Genomic DNA, 12,266 nt, shown 5'->3' with positions numbered 1-12,266 from the left:
AGACAACTGTCACATCCAGTGTAGACATGGTGTGCAATTCACCACTGTGAGTACGAAAAATCTGAATGGCTGTTTAAATAATTTAAATCCAGTTCAGAAACCGGAAGTAGCGCAGCTGCTTTGTTTACAGGGCTACCAGGGTAACGGCTGCATTTCTGCTGTTCGATCAGCGCCATCTGCTGTCAGAGACTGAATCTGCACTTTTATTTAGAGCTTCCTTTACTTGTTCCGCCATGCACTTCTCTATGGAAGGCCAAATGGTTAAAAAAACATGGATTTTATTTTTTCTATTTAAAACTTAACTCTTCTGTAGTAACATTGTGTACTAAGACTGATGGAAAATGAAAAGTTGTGATTTTCTAGGCTGATATGACTAGGGACTATACTCTCATTCCGGCGTAATAATCAAGGAACTTTGCTGTCGTACCACGGGTGCAGCAGGTGCAATGATATTACGCAGCGCCTGAAAGTGACCGGCACTAAGTTTGTGTAGATGCAGAGTTGTAGCTGGCAGAGTTGACAGCTGTGTAATATCATTGTGCCTGCTGCAACATTCAACATTCAATAACATGTTATTATAATGAAAAGTTGTAACTGTATTATTAAATAGAACCAAGCTAACATGAACTAAAAAATAAGTTGTATTTTTTTTGTGAATTAACTAAAGCAATATGAACTTATTTGTACAGTGTCACCTATTGTTCTTTATAATTCTTCTAAAATCTGGTTGAAACATTTGTTTACGTTATACATTTTTTTGTGTATTGCTTTGTTGTATTTAAATGATAGATGGACGGACAGATGGAGAGACAGTTAAAAAAAGACAGACAGATAGATAGATAGATTAGTAAGTGTTCAAGTAAAGACAGAAACCAAAGAATTGCTCGATACTGCCACCTGCTGTATATACACTCACAACACAATGCACGTGAAGGGTGTCTGTTGTTGTGCTGACTTTACCTTTATTCAGACAGGCAGCTTATCAGTCTTGTGAACATGACAACAGCCAAACTATGTGAAATTTGAAATGCCACTTCGTTCGTCCAAAGTTCTCCATCGGCATAAATGAGTTACAGAGCGGAATGTTTTACAGCTCAGTGGAACAAACGTCTGTCTGCAAACCCTTTCCTTCCATTTCCTCGGGCTTTACTCTAAATGAGTTTATGTTAACAAATTTCACTCTTACGCAACTGTAGGCTGGAATTACCAGTCTGCACATGGTTTAAATTCACATTATTTATATCTCATCATCTCACTAATATTAAATGGCCATGTGGAATCTGTCTGCTCTATTCATGTATCATGAGATATTAAATGTTTATGACTACACGTCTAGAACGAAACACATAAAACGGTGACTGCTCAGAAGCTGCTCTTTCACAGCTTCAAGGAATGTTTTTCATAAACTTCCAAGTGAGACTTGGCTAAAATGAATGATTTGAACAGAAAAGCTTGTGTAATTTTGGTCGTGGAAGAATCTTACGAGTATAATTTTTTACATCACATTCAGATTTATGACTTTTAATTGCATACAAAACAAGATGTGTCATAAGATATAAAGAGATTTTTATTTCTGATTTTTCTTTTCAATGCTTTCGCTTGCCACATCGTAGTTAATAGTGTTCCACAGGAAGGTTCTCAGAACTTTGGCCAATGTTCTGGGAAATTTCTCTCGAAATTATGAATGAAAATTCTTCCACTAAATTTAATAGAATGCTTGTTTAATGTTATTCGGTTTTAAATTAGGTTTTCAAAACACTGTTAAACATGTAGCACAAAAACATTATATATAGAGCATAGAACACATTTTTCCTAAGCATTTAAGCTAAATGTGTTACTTCCTGTTTCATAACATTCGGAAGACAATCAAAAGTAACGTTCCAATGGCTAAAAAATTATCAAAAGGAATGTTCCCTTAATCGTAAAACCAAAAAAAAAAAAAAAAAAGGCGTCCATAAATAATGTCTTCATAACATAAGTGCAACACATTTTTAAAGCATATTTTATTAGTTGCGTACGATGGTGCAAAGCCCCCAAAAATAGTTTTACTATGCTATTAGGTCCAAAAAAATGTTGCAGCTGTTCGTTAAAGTCTGTGTATAGGCTATTCAAAGAATTGTTTCTAAATAAACGTTAGAAATGTATAGGGTTTGCACTTCCGTCACGGTTTGGTCAGTTACCCGGACGCGTGGCCAAATTGGTGATACTCGGATGTAAACAACAGCATGGATTGCACGGTTAATGTACTACTGAATACGTTTTTCTGCTAATTTATGCTAAACCACCGGGGGAAAAAAATGTGTGGAAGCTGCTAATCATATAGAGAAGGGCTTAGTAAGCAGGAAAGTGCACAATATTTTTACAAACTAAAGTTAATAGTTGGTAAAGATACATATGAGCAGTATTAATAAAGATATTAGCCTAATATTTCACCTGCTTGACCAGAAATTATAAGAACAACATGAATGTGATTTTTGCCCTGGAAGTTCTAGTTGTTTTGGCCAAACACAAATGCCATTTGTTCCTCAGACAGTTTTTTTGCACTCTTCTCCTTGAGAGTTTGCTATAACTTTTGGCAGTCTATAGTACTCCAATTTTTTTTTTCCAGTCCAACCGATTAGTACAGCAAAAACATGACAATAACTGACCATTTTCAGCAGCATTAATAAGCAAAATATGTTAGCTTCGTACGGTTCAGCGGCATTGTTTATGTTCAGTGCCACCAATATGGCTGATTGATGATGCGTCGTGAAAACACTCTATAGCTGAAAACACGTTACTGTGAACTATTACTGACTTGTGGAGTTAGACTGTTAAGTACCATTTTTGTGTTCAGGATTTTTTGGGTGGGGCTGAAATTATGTCTCAATGACGCACCCAAGCCAAAGCCCCTCCCTTAACACTATAATAAATAGAGTGCATTAGCATCAGTGGTTTTCCAGCTCAATCGCCAGTTAGTGTCATTACCATTAGTTACTACAGCCTAGTTTGCTATAGCTAACTATGATTTCCTCACAAAAATCCATATTACCTGGTTGCGATAATTTACAAAACAGCTCCGTCATCCATTCAGGTTGTAGCAGTGTTTGACGGTTGAGAGAGGCGGCAACTTTCCCGCGCGTGGGCGTGGTTTCGGAGCCGCCAGCGGACACGCCCCTAACATTTGAGAGCAAAGAACACTGGCTTTTTCAAGATTTTTATAAAGTTACTTTATTTACTTGTTTTTTTATCATTCAAATTTTGCTGAGTGGGTAATAACACATCTTACAAACTCAGAACACATTTAATATAGCTTTACGCTGACTTTAATTTAGTGCCTGATGGTTGTCAATCCTTATTTCACACACTGCACGCTTTGATTTTCAAATTATGTCTTGTAAACTACATTTTAGGAATTTTTTGAAGAGGTGCTGAGTTTGCAAGAACGTTCTAATCAAATATTATATTTGATGTTTTAAAAGTCATGTGATCAAAACACTATAATGACGTGAAAAATAAATTCCAAAAACATTTTTCTTCTCAGTCACAGGGGGATAAACACAGACTAAAGTCATTAGAGCTGATTAAGTTTTAAGACAAGCGCTAGGATTAACACCCTGCCCACGTCACTATGCAAAATCTGCTGGGCGCTCGCTGATTGGACGGACGCGTCTCTCTGCGTTCCTCCGCTGGCTGCTGGAAATACACGCGAACCGAGCGGATCTGTGTCCCGGATTCCGCACCGAACCGAACCCGAGCGCTCGGGCTTCCCATGGTGGATCTGCGTGGAAGATGGCGGAGTTGAGCGCGATCCGACAAGAACTTGTGAGTATTTTTATAATGAAGAGTGACGTGGGTTTTTTCTGGTGACTGGAAGCCGTGTGTCCTGCTTCACACACGGAAACAAGTTTGTCAGCGTTGTGAGCCAGACTAGAGAATTCGCCTTTATAAACGTTTTAAAGGAATAGGACACCAAATAAAATAATAATAGCCATCATTTACCTAGCGCTGTGTACTTCCAAACGTGTATAAACCTACTTACTCTGTAAAACAAAAGGTGATGTTCAGCAGGATGTTGACACATCTTTTACAGTAGAAGTAAATGGGGACTGGAGCTGTCAAGCTCCAAACATGACAAAAAAAAAGTAGTGTGTACGATTTATGTGCTATATTGTCTTACAAAGCGACAGAGAAGATTTGTGTGAGGATCAGATTTGGTGCATAAACACAAGTTTGTTTACGGTTATGTCTGATGTCTCTGGCTCTTGGACTGTTTGATATTTACCTATCAACTTTAAATATACATAAGCTTACTGAGATTTGAAAGCGCAGATTTTCAATGAACAATGATTTAGTTTCAAAAGACTTCGAATATAGTTGGGGTACTTTTAGGATATTTTATGGTGCTTTTTGTCCTCTAGGGGTTTGACAGCTCCATTCTCCATTAATTCTCATTACATGCCCTTTCAAACATGTGTAAACTTAATTTTTTCTGCGGAACACAAAAAGAGATGTTTAGCAGAATGTTGATGCTTCTCTTACAGTTGAAGTGAAAGAGAGACAGATGTACTATATTATCCTATAAAGCCACACAATAGTTTTGTGTTAGAATCCAATTTGTTGCATAAACACAAGTTAGTTTTAAGTTATGTCAATTGTCATTGGACGTTAGATGTCTTGATAGTTTCCTGCCAACAGGACAAATTGTCCAGCATTGACAAATTTATAATGAACAATGATTTAGATTCAGAAAACATGGAATGTAGTTAATATGGGGTACTTTTAGGATATTGTTATGGTGCTTTTTGTCCTCTGTGGGCTTGACAGCTCCAGTCTCCATTCACTTTTATTATACGTCTTTCCAAAGCTGCATAAACTTACTTATTTCTGTGAAACACAAAAAGAGATGTTAAGCAGAATGTTGACGCTTTTCTTACAATGGAAGTGAATGGGGACTGGAGCTGTCAAGCTCCAAACATGACAAAATAGTAGTGCGTACGACTGATTCGCTATATCGTCTTATGAAGCACCAGTAGTTTTGTGTGAGGAACAAGGTTGTATAAGTTGATGTCTTGTTGCCTGTGGATGTGGATTCAAAAGACTTGAAATGTGGTTAATATGAGGTACTTTAAGAATATTTTTGTGGTGCTTTTTGTCCTGTGGGGACTTGACAGCTCCAGTCCCCATTCACTTTCATTGTGTAAAAGAAAGCAGCTTGGATATTGTGCATTTGTATGTGCTCTGTATCATTACCACTTAGATATTTGTATGTGAATCAGATCTTCCACCTGTTCATTGCTGAGTATCATTGTAATTTGCATGTTTTTTGCACAAACGGCTGCCTCTTGACTTCCTGGTTGTGTTTCATCCGCCGCAGAGAACCAGAAATCTGAGCAGTTCTTTTGGGGAGCCTCAGTCACCACAAAAAGATGAGCAACAGAAACTGGTAATGACCTGACAGACATGGTTATGTTTGTACAGCGTGTTGTTTTGCTTCATGTTGCTGTGCTGTTCTGTGTGTGACAGGCCGTGCCGTTCTGCGGCGGCATTCGGGGCGGACTGCGACCGGGAAAGAAAATCACCATCATGGGCGTTGTGAATGCAGATCCGGACAGGTAGCTGACACACTCACTTACTCACACCTGTAAGAGCTCGCATACGTGTGTGACACGCCCTGAGAGACACAGCTGTCATGTGCTTCATCTTATCAAAGTCTTCTAGCTAGTTAACCAGGAATGAGGTTAAACAAAAAATCTTCAGATAAAAATCACAGCGTCTAGACGGTAACCTCTTGTATACTGTTGTTTTGGTTGATTCAGTTGCTAATTTTAACTCAAGGTTGAATGTTCTTGCTCTCTCCCGGGCAGTTTTGACATAAGTCTGACGTGCGGCTGTGGGGACGTCGCTCTGGATATGTGCGTACGGTTCGAAGACCGGGAGATTTTACGAAATGCCTGCGTTTCTGATAGCTGGGGCAAGGAGGAGAGGTCAATACCCTATTTCCCCTTCATCGCAGAGCAGCCTTTCAGGGTCAGTGTCATTATCTGAGTTCAACAAAACAAAGTCATATGTGAAGGGATTCATATTTGCAAAACTGAATGGTTGGTTCTTTACTAAAATAGTTGAGTTGTTGGTGCCAATGAATGCTTGTTAACCCTATACCATTCAAAAGTTTGGAATCAGTAAGGTTTGTAATGTTTTTTAAAGAAGTCTCTTACGTCCATCAAGGCTGTTTTTATTTGATTAAAAATACAGAAGAAAACTGTCATTTTTGCCAAATGTTATTATAATATAAAACAATGTTTTCTATTTTAATATACTTTAAAATCTAATTTATTCCTGTGATGCATAGCTGAATTTTCATCAGCATCATTACTCCAGTCTTAAATGTCACATAATCCTTCAGAAATAATTATAATATGCTGATTTATTATTAGAATTATCAGTGTGGGGAATTATATTTTTTTGGAACCTGTGATACCTTTTTCAGGACTTTTTGATGAAAAAAAAAAAAAACTGAATTTATTCAAAACATAAATTTTGTCTAACAATATAGGTCTTTGCTATCACTTTTTATCAATTTAACACATGCTTGCTGAATAAAAGTATTAATTTCTTTCAAAAAAAGAAAGAATAAATAATTACTGACCCCAATTAAAAAAAAAATCATATATTAAAAATAATTAGAAAGAAAGAAAGAATACTGAAAAAAAATATCAAAGGTTCCAAAAAAAATATTAAGTAGCACAACTGTTTCCAGCACTGATAATAAATCAACATATAAAAATGATTTCTGAAGGATCGTGTGACACTGAATATTGAAAATTCAGGTTTGCTCACAGGAATAAATTAGATTTTATTGTATATTAAAACAGAAAAATGTTATTTTACATTGAAATAATATTTCATTTAATAAATAATATATTACATTTTTCTGTATTTTTGAACAAATAAATGCAGCTTTGATAAGCATGAAGAAAGTTTGGCTCATATAGTCTGATATAGTGAGAATATGGAGGAAAAAACACCCTTTATTCAGAGGCCCAGACTGAGCAAAAATATGAAATTTGATCCAGATGCTGATATTTGTATGACCAAAATATAAAATGAAATTCTGATGCTTGTAATGTAAATAAATGAGATATTTGTAACACTATAACAGAGTACTTACAAAAAAAAAACCATAAATATCAGTTGTTAATCTATATTTCCCAATAATATGTAAGATGATATTTAAATGCTTAGTTTTATGATCAAAGCTTTGTAGTTTCAAAACATATAATGCAATGCATGACAATAATGATTGAGAGATGGACAAACAATCATTTCTCAAAATCCTGATGATCATATTTACGACTTCAGTCCTGTAAGTATTCATCAAATTTCACTAAAGTTATTCATATGTTCACTTGATAAAAATCATTGTTATTTAGAGTCCTTTGTGTATCAAATATGACGTAGTAGGCTTTATAGGGTTAATTTAGGCTGGTTTAGGGTTACACCAACTATACACCATTGTGCAACGCCACAGTGCATTGCTTTGGATAGCCAAGAAGCGTCTGCCAAATGCATAAATGTAAAAATCTATGGAATAACTGGTGAATATTCAACAAATAAATAGGCAGAATATCCATTTATGGCACAAAACTCTCATTGGCCTTACAAAAAGGCAGAACTACATATTATGCAATTTGACGTTTTTACTGCATTAATTTACTGTCTCTTGTCACAATTGCGTTTGTTCTCTCTCTGTGTTGTTTGTTCAGGTTGAGATCCATTGCGAGCATCCACGCTTCCGCGTGTTCGTGGACGGCCACCAGCTCTTTGACTTCTACCATCGGGTGACGCCAGTGGCAGCCATCGACACCATACAGATCAGCGGCAGTCTGACCATCACCAAGCTGAACTGATGCCTGCTCCCCCACCAGCGTCACATGAAACCAGCCTCCCCACCAGCCCATCCATTCTGAGCATTAAAGACTGTCTGCGATACCGAAGGACGCTCCAGAATCATCGACAACTGATGAACTGAACTTGAATCCGCATTTTGAGCTATAAGAAGGCATTTATTTTTATGAGCATCACAATTCTCAGTAGCATTTTAGCTAAAGTCAACATGAAACGGCATTTGTAAGTCATTTACTTTGATTTTCTGAGTGGAACAGGATAGTGGAAAAGTGGGCGTTCAGGACCAGAACATTGGCTAAAAACAGTACCTGTGTGGCCAGTGATGATGCATTTTGTAGTCCAACCTACAAGTTCACATCTTCCTGGTCATTTTGACAAAAACCCAGTAGGAGTTTTCCATTGGCTTTTGGATTATTGCAGAAAATAAGCTCTGTGACCAACACAAGTTTATGATTCTTGCATGTTTTGTTCATTATAATAGCCTTTTATGATTTATAAATGTAAACAAACTACAGTGTAAACATTAATATCACCACCATCAGAGCTGGGTAGTCAAAAGTTCTTGAACAGTAAGTTTTTTAATGTTTTTTAAAGGAGTCTCTTCTGCTCGCCAAGCTTGCATTTATTTGATCCAAAGTACAGCAAAAATAGTAACATTTTGAAATATTTTTACTATTTAAAATTACTGTTTTCTATTTGAATATATTTTAAAATGTTATTTATTACAAAGCCGAATTCTTTGCGTCATTACCCCAGTCACATGATCCTTCAGAAATCATTCTAATATTCTGATTTGCTGCTCAAAAAACATGATTTTATCACTGTTATGTTGAAAACAGATGAGTATATTTTTTGTCAGGTTTCTTTGATGAATAGACAGATCAGAAAAACAGCATTTATATGAAATTGAATTTTTTTTGTACCATTAAAATGTCTTTATCATCACTTTTGATCAATTTAAAGCGTCCTTGTTAAATAAAAGTATTCATTTCTAGTATTTCTTTCACAGAAAAAAAAAGATACTGACTCCAAGCTTTTGAATGTTATAGTATATAATGTTGCAAAAGCTTTTTATTTCAGATAAATGCTGATCTTTCTATTCATCAAGGAATCCTGAAAAAAAGTAATGATTAAATATTGATAATAAAAATTATAATTTTAATTGTGATAAAAATAATGAGATTTTAAAATATATTCAAATAGAAAACAGTTATTTTAAATAGTAAAAATATTTCAAAATTGTACTCTTTTTGCTGTACTTCGGATCAAATAAATGCAGGCTTGGTGAGCAGAAGAGATTTCTTATAAAAACATTAAAAATCTTACTGTTTAAAAACTTTTGACTGGTAGTGTACTTGTAAAATAGATAAATTACATTTTAAAATACTCATAATCAGACTACAGTTAGTTTTTATGGATTACATGATTGCATATTATTTACACATTAGCAATAATTTATTCATAATTTATTGATTCTCAGTAATCTTTTAAATTTTCCTTTCTTAAATAGCCTACCGCTTTTACAGTTTTGTGGAGGTTTACACAGAGGTCACTGAAACCTTGACATAATATAATGTTTAATATACTTCATACTGACTCTTTGCATTTTTATAACAATATGGTACAAGATTATCTTATTTAAATCAATGTGAAAAATAAGAAAATATTGTGAGCTTGTGTTCACCACAAAGCTTATTTCGGGTTTCTAACTAAAAATCCATTCAAAAAGACTAAAAATGCAAATCGTTTTGGTCTACAAAAATACGTCATACCTGCAGTGCATTATTAGCTGACATCAGACAGAGGAAGAGCAAGTTATAAAGACAAAATATTAAACATACCAATAAGTCGATCACAATTAGACCAAGAGCATGCATTCAGAAAGCAAAAAAGTGAGTTTGGATTTCATGTTGACTTTACGGCGTTAAAGTGGAGATGAGAGAAACGTAAGATGAATGTTGCCGTCAGTAGTGCTGAGTTCTGATACAGATGCTGAACTAACAAAAGAGCGCAGCTTCATATATGAACGTACTGCCTGAATTTAACAGTGTAACACTCCAGCTAATGTACTCAGGTGGAAACCCTAAAGAGGTTTATTTATTTCCTAAATACGTGTTTATAACATAAACAAGGTGATTTGAGAGATGCATCTGTCTTACTGCAATAGTGATCTTTCCATTGTAATTCCATTGACAAGCACTTATACATTCTTAAACGCAATGCATTTTATGTTTAGTTGCGTTCATGAGACAATGTGATGAACCGCCGATGATGTGAACTTCATTTAGCATTCCAGCATAAAATCAGGGAGAAAATCATTGCATTCCTTTGCTTTCTGTGTATTTATTGTCTCTGATTGTATACGCATTGTTCCTAATTAATAAAAGGCTTCTGATTAATGATATTGTATTGTCAGTGGCTGATTGTTGCAGAGCTGGACACACTTTGTGGTTGCAGAAAAACATATTCTAAAGTTTAGTTATCCTGATGTTTGGCGTATACAGAAAGACATTTCAAACGTGCATTCCTGTTACTTCAAACTTTCTCATCCATTCTGGATAGTTTAATTTTAGTGCTCATGGAATTGAAAGTCTTGTCGACTTCCTGCATATTGTGCTGTTAAACTCTTCCTGTTGGCTGTCTTATCTCTGGTCTGCTTCCTGATGATTACGTCTATTATAGTGGAGCTGTTTCTAATTGTACTACAGTATGTTACAGTGACAGTATTTGATGGTAATGCTGTGGTACTTGCAAAGAAAACACTTCTTAGAAAAAATACAAATAAAAATGGATAGAAAAAGACATTTAAACAGATAGAGATGCTAAACAATAGATAGATAACAGATAAAAATAAAATACATAATATAGTTCTATAGCAAGTAAAAAAAATATTATATATATATATTTATATTTTACATATTTATAATCTTAGGCAAATCAGTGTAAAATAAATGTATATATAAAAATATTTTTTTATTTCTACATTTTTAAAAGATTAAAATAATTAATTTAATAAACAGCAGAATAAAATAAAAAAATGATTTAAATGAATTAAAAAATATAGATTGAAGCAGAATTGAATAAAACAAATAACTACCTAACTAAATAAAAAATAGATTAAAATAGATATAAAAATGACATTAAAATAAACAAATAAATAACATAGAACAGAAAAAGTAAAAAGTAACTTAGTAGAAACGTATTTTACACATATTTATAATATTATTTTTTATAATAAAACATCAAAAATAAATAAAGTAAGATTCAAATAAATAATTAATATTAAAATAACTTTACTGAACTAAATAAATAATGAAAATTGGATTGAAATACATTTTAAAATGACATTAAATAAACAAATAAATAATACATAGAAGAGTACAGTACTATACTGAGTAGAAAAAAATAACCCAAGTAATATTTTGCTCCTATTTCTATTATTTTTCACAGTATAAATTGAGTCTTTAAAATAAAAGTATTTTAAAATAAGTTGATTAAAAAATAATAATAATAAAACATTGAAAGTAGATTAAATAAATAAATAGAGTAAATAATAAATAGTAGAATAAGATAAATACAATTAGATTAAAATAAATTAAAAATATAGATTGAAGTAGAATTTAATAAAACAAATAAATTAAACAACTACCTACCTACCTGACTAAAATTAAATTAAAATAAATAGATGTAAAAAATACTTATAAAACAACAAACAAATAAAAAAATATTAAATATTAAAATTATAATAATTTTTTTTCTAATTACATTTTACACATATTTATAATGTTATCTTTTCATTATATAAACTGGATCTTTAAGCAAAGTAGTGTAAAAACATCAAAAATAAATAAAAAGTAAGATTAAGTAAATAAGTGATTTAATTAATATTAAAATAACTTACTAAACTAAATAAATAATAAAAATGGGATTGAAATACATTTAAAAATGACATTAAGTCTTTAGGCAAAGTAGTGTCAAATAAGTTGTTTAAAATAATACAAAAAATAAAAATATTGAAAGTAGATTAAATAAATAAATAGAGTAAATAATAAATAGTAGACTAAAATAAATACAATTAGATTAAAATAAATTAAAAATATAGATTGAAGTAGAATTTAATAAAACAAATAAATTAAATAACTACCTACCTACCTACCTAACTATAATAAAATTAAAATAAATAGATGTAAAAAATACTTATAAAATAACAAACAAATAAAAAAATAAAAATAGTAAAGTAACTTCATGTAATTTAATACAAACTCGATATTTTTCTAATTATATTTTACACATATTTATAATGTTATGTTTTCATTGTATAAATTGGGTATTTAAGCAAATAGATAAAAAGTAAATAATAAGTGATTTAATTAATATTA

General features: G+C 32.9%; 1 protein-coding gene across 1 annotated transcript; it reads left to right on the top strand.

Annotated features, from left to right (window-relative positions):
- Nucleotides 1-3,636: 3,636 nt before the first annotated feature.
- Nucleotides 3,637-10,291, top strand: lgalsla (lectin, galactoside-binding-like a). The gene is made up of 5 exons (XM_051117407.1): nucleotides 3,637-3,804; nucleotides 5,357-5,425; nucleotides 5,506-5,594; nucleotides 5,847-6,009; nucleotides 7,746-10,291. Exons 1-5 carry the CDS (start codon nucleotides 3,772-3,774, stop codon nucleotides 7,887-7,889), a joined length of 498 nt encoding a protein of 165 aa, XP_050973364.1. The 5' UTR covers nucleotides 3,637-3,771; the 3' UTR covers nucleotides 7,890-10,291.
- The last annotated feature ends 1,975 nt before the right edge of the window (nucleotides 10,292-12,266 follow it).

This window comes from Labeo rohita, chromosome 1 (genome assembly GCF_022985175.1).
Source record: "Labeo rohita strain BAU-BD-2019 chromosome 1, IGBB_LRoh.1.0, whole genome shotgun sequence".
Taxonomy (NCBI): domain Eukaryota; kingdom Metazoa; phylum Chordata; class Actinopteri; order Cypriniformes; family Cyprinidae; genus Labeo; species Labeo rohita.
Note: the sequence above shows the minus strand (reverse complement) of the source record. Positions and strands in the feature narration are given on the sequence as shown.

Bases quoted from the DNA above. Each gene is read 5' to 3' on its own strand.
- lgalsla (XM_051117407.1), top strand. From the start codon at position 3,772: ATGGCGGAGTTGAGCGCGATCCGACAAGAACTT. The intron at 5,426-5,505 runs GTAATGACCTGA...TGTGTGTGACAG, and splicing joins AAGATGAGCAACAGAAACTG to GCCGTGCCGTTCTGCGGCGG. The intron at 6,010-7,745 runs GTCAGTGTCATT...TTGTTTGTTCAG, and splicing joins TCGCAGAGCAGCCTTTCAGG to GTTGAGATCCATTGCGAGCA.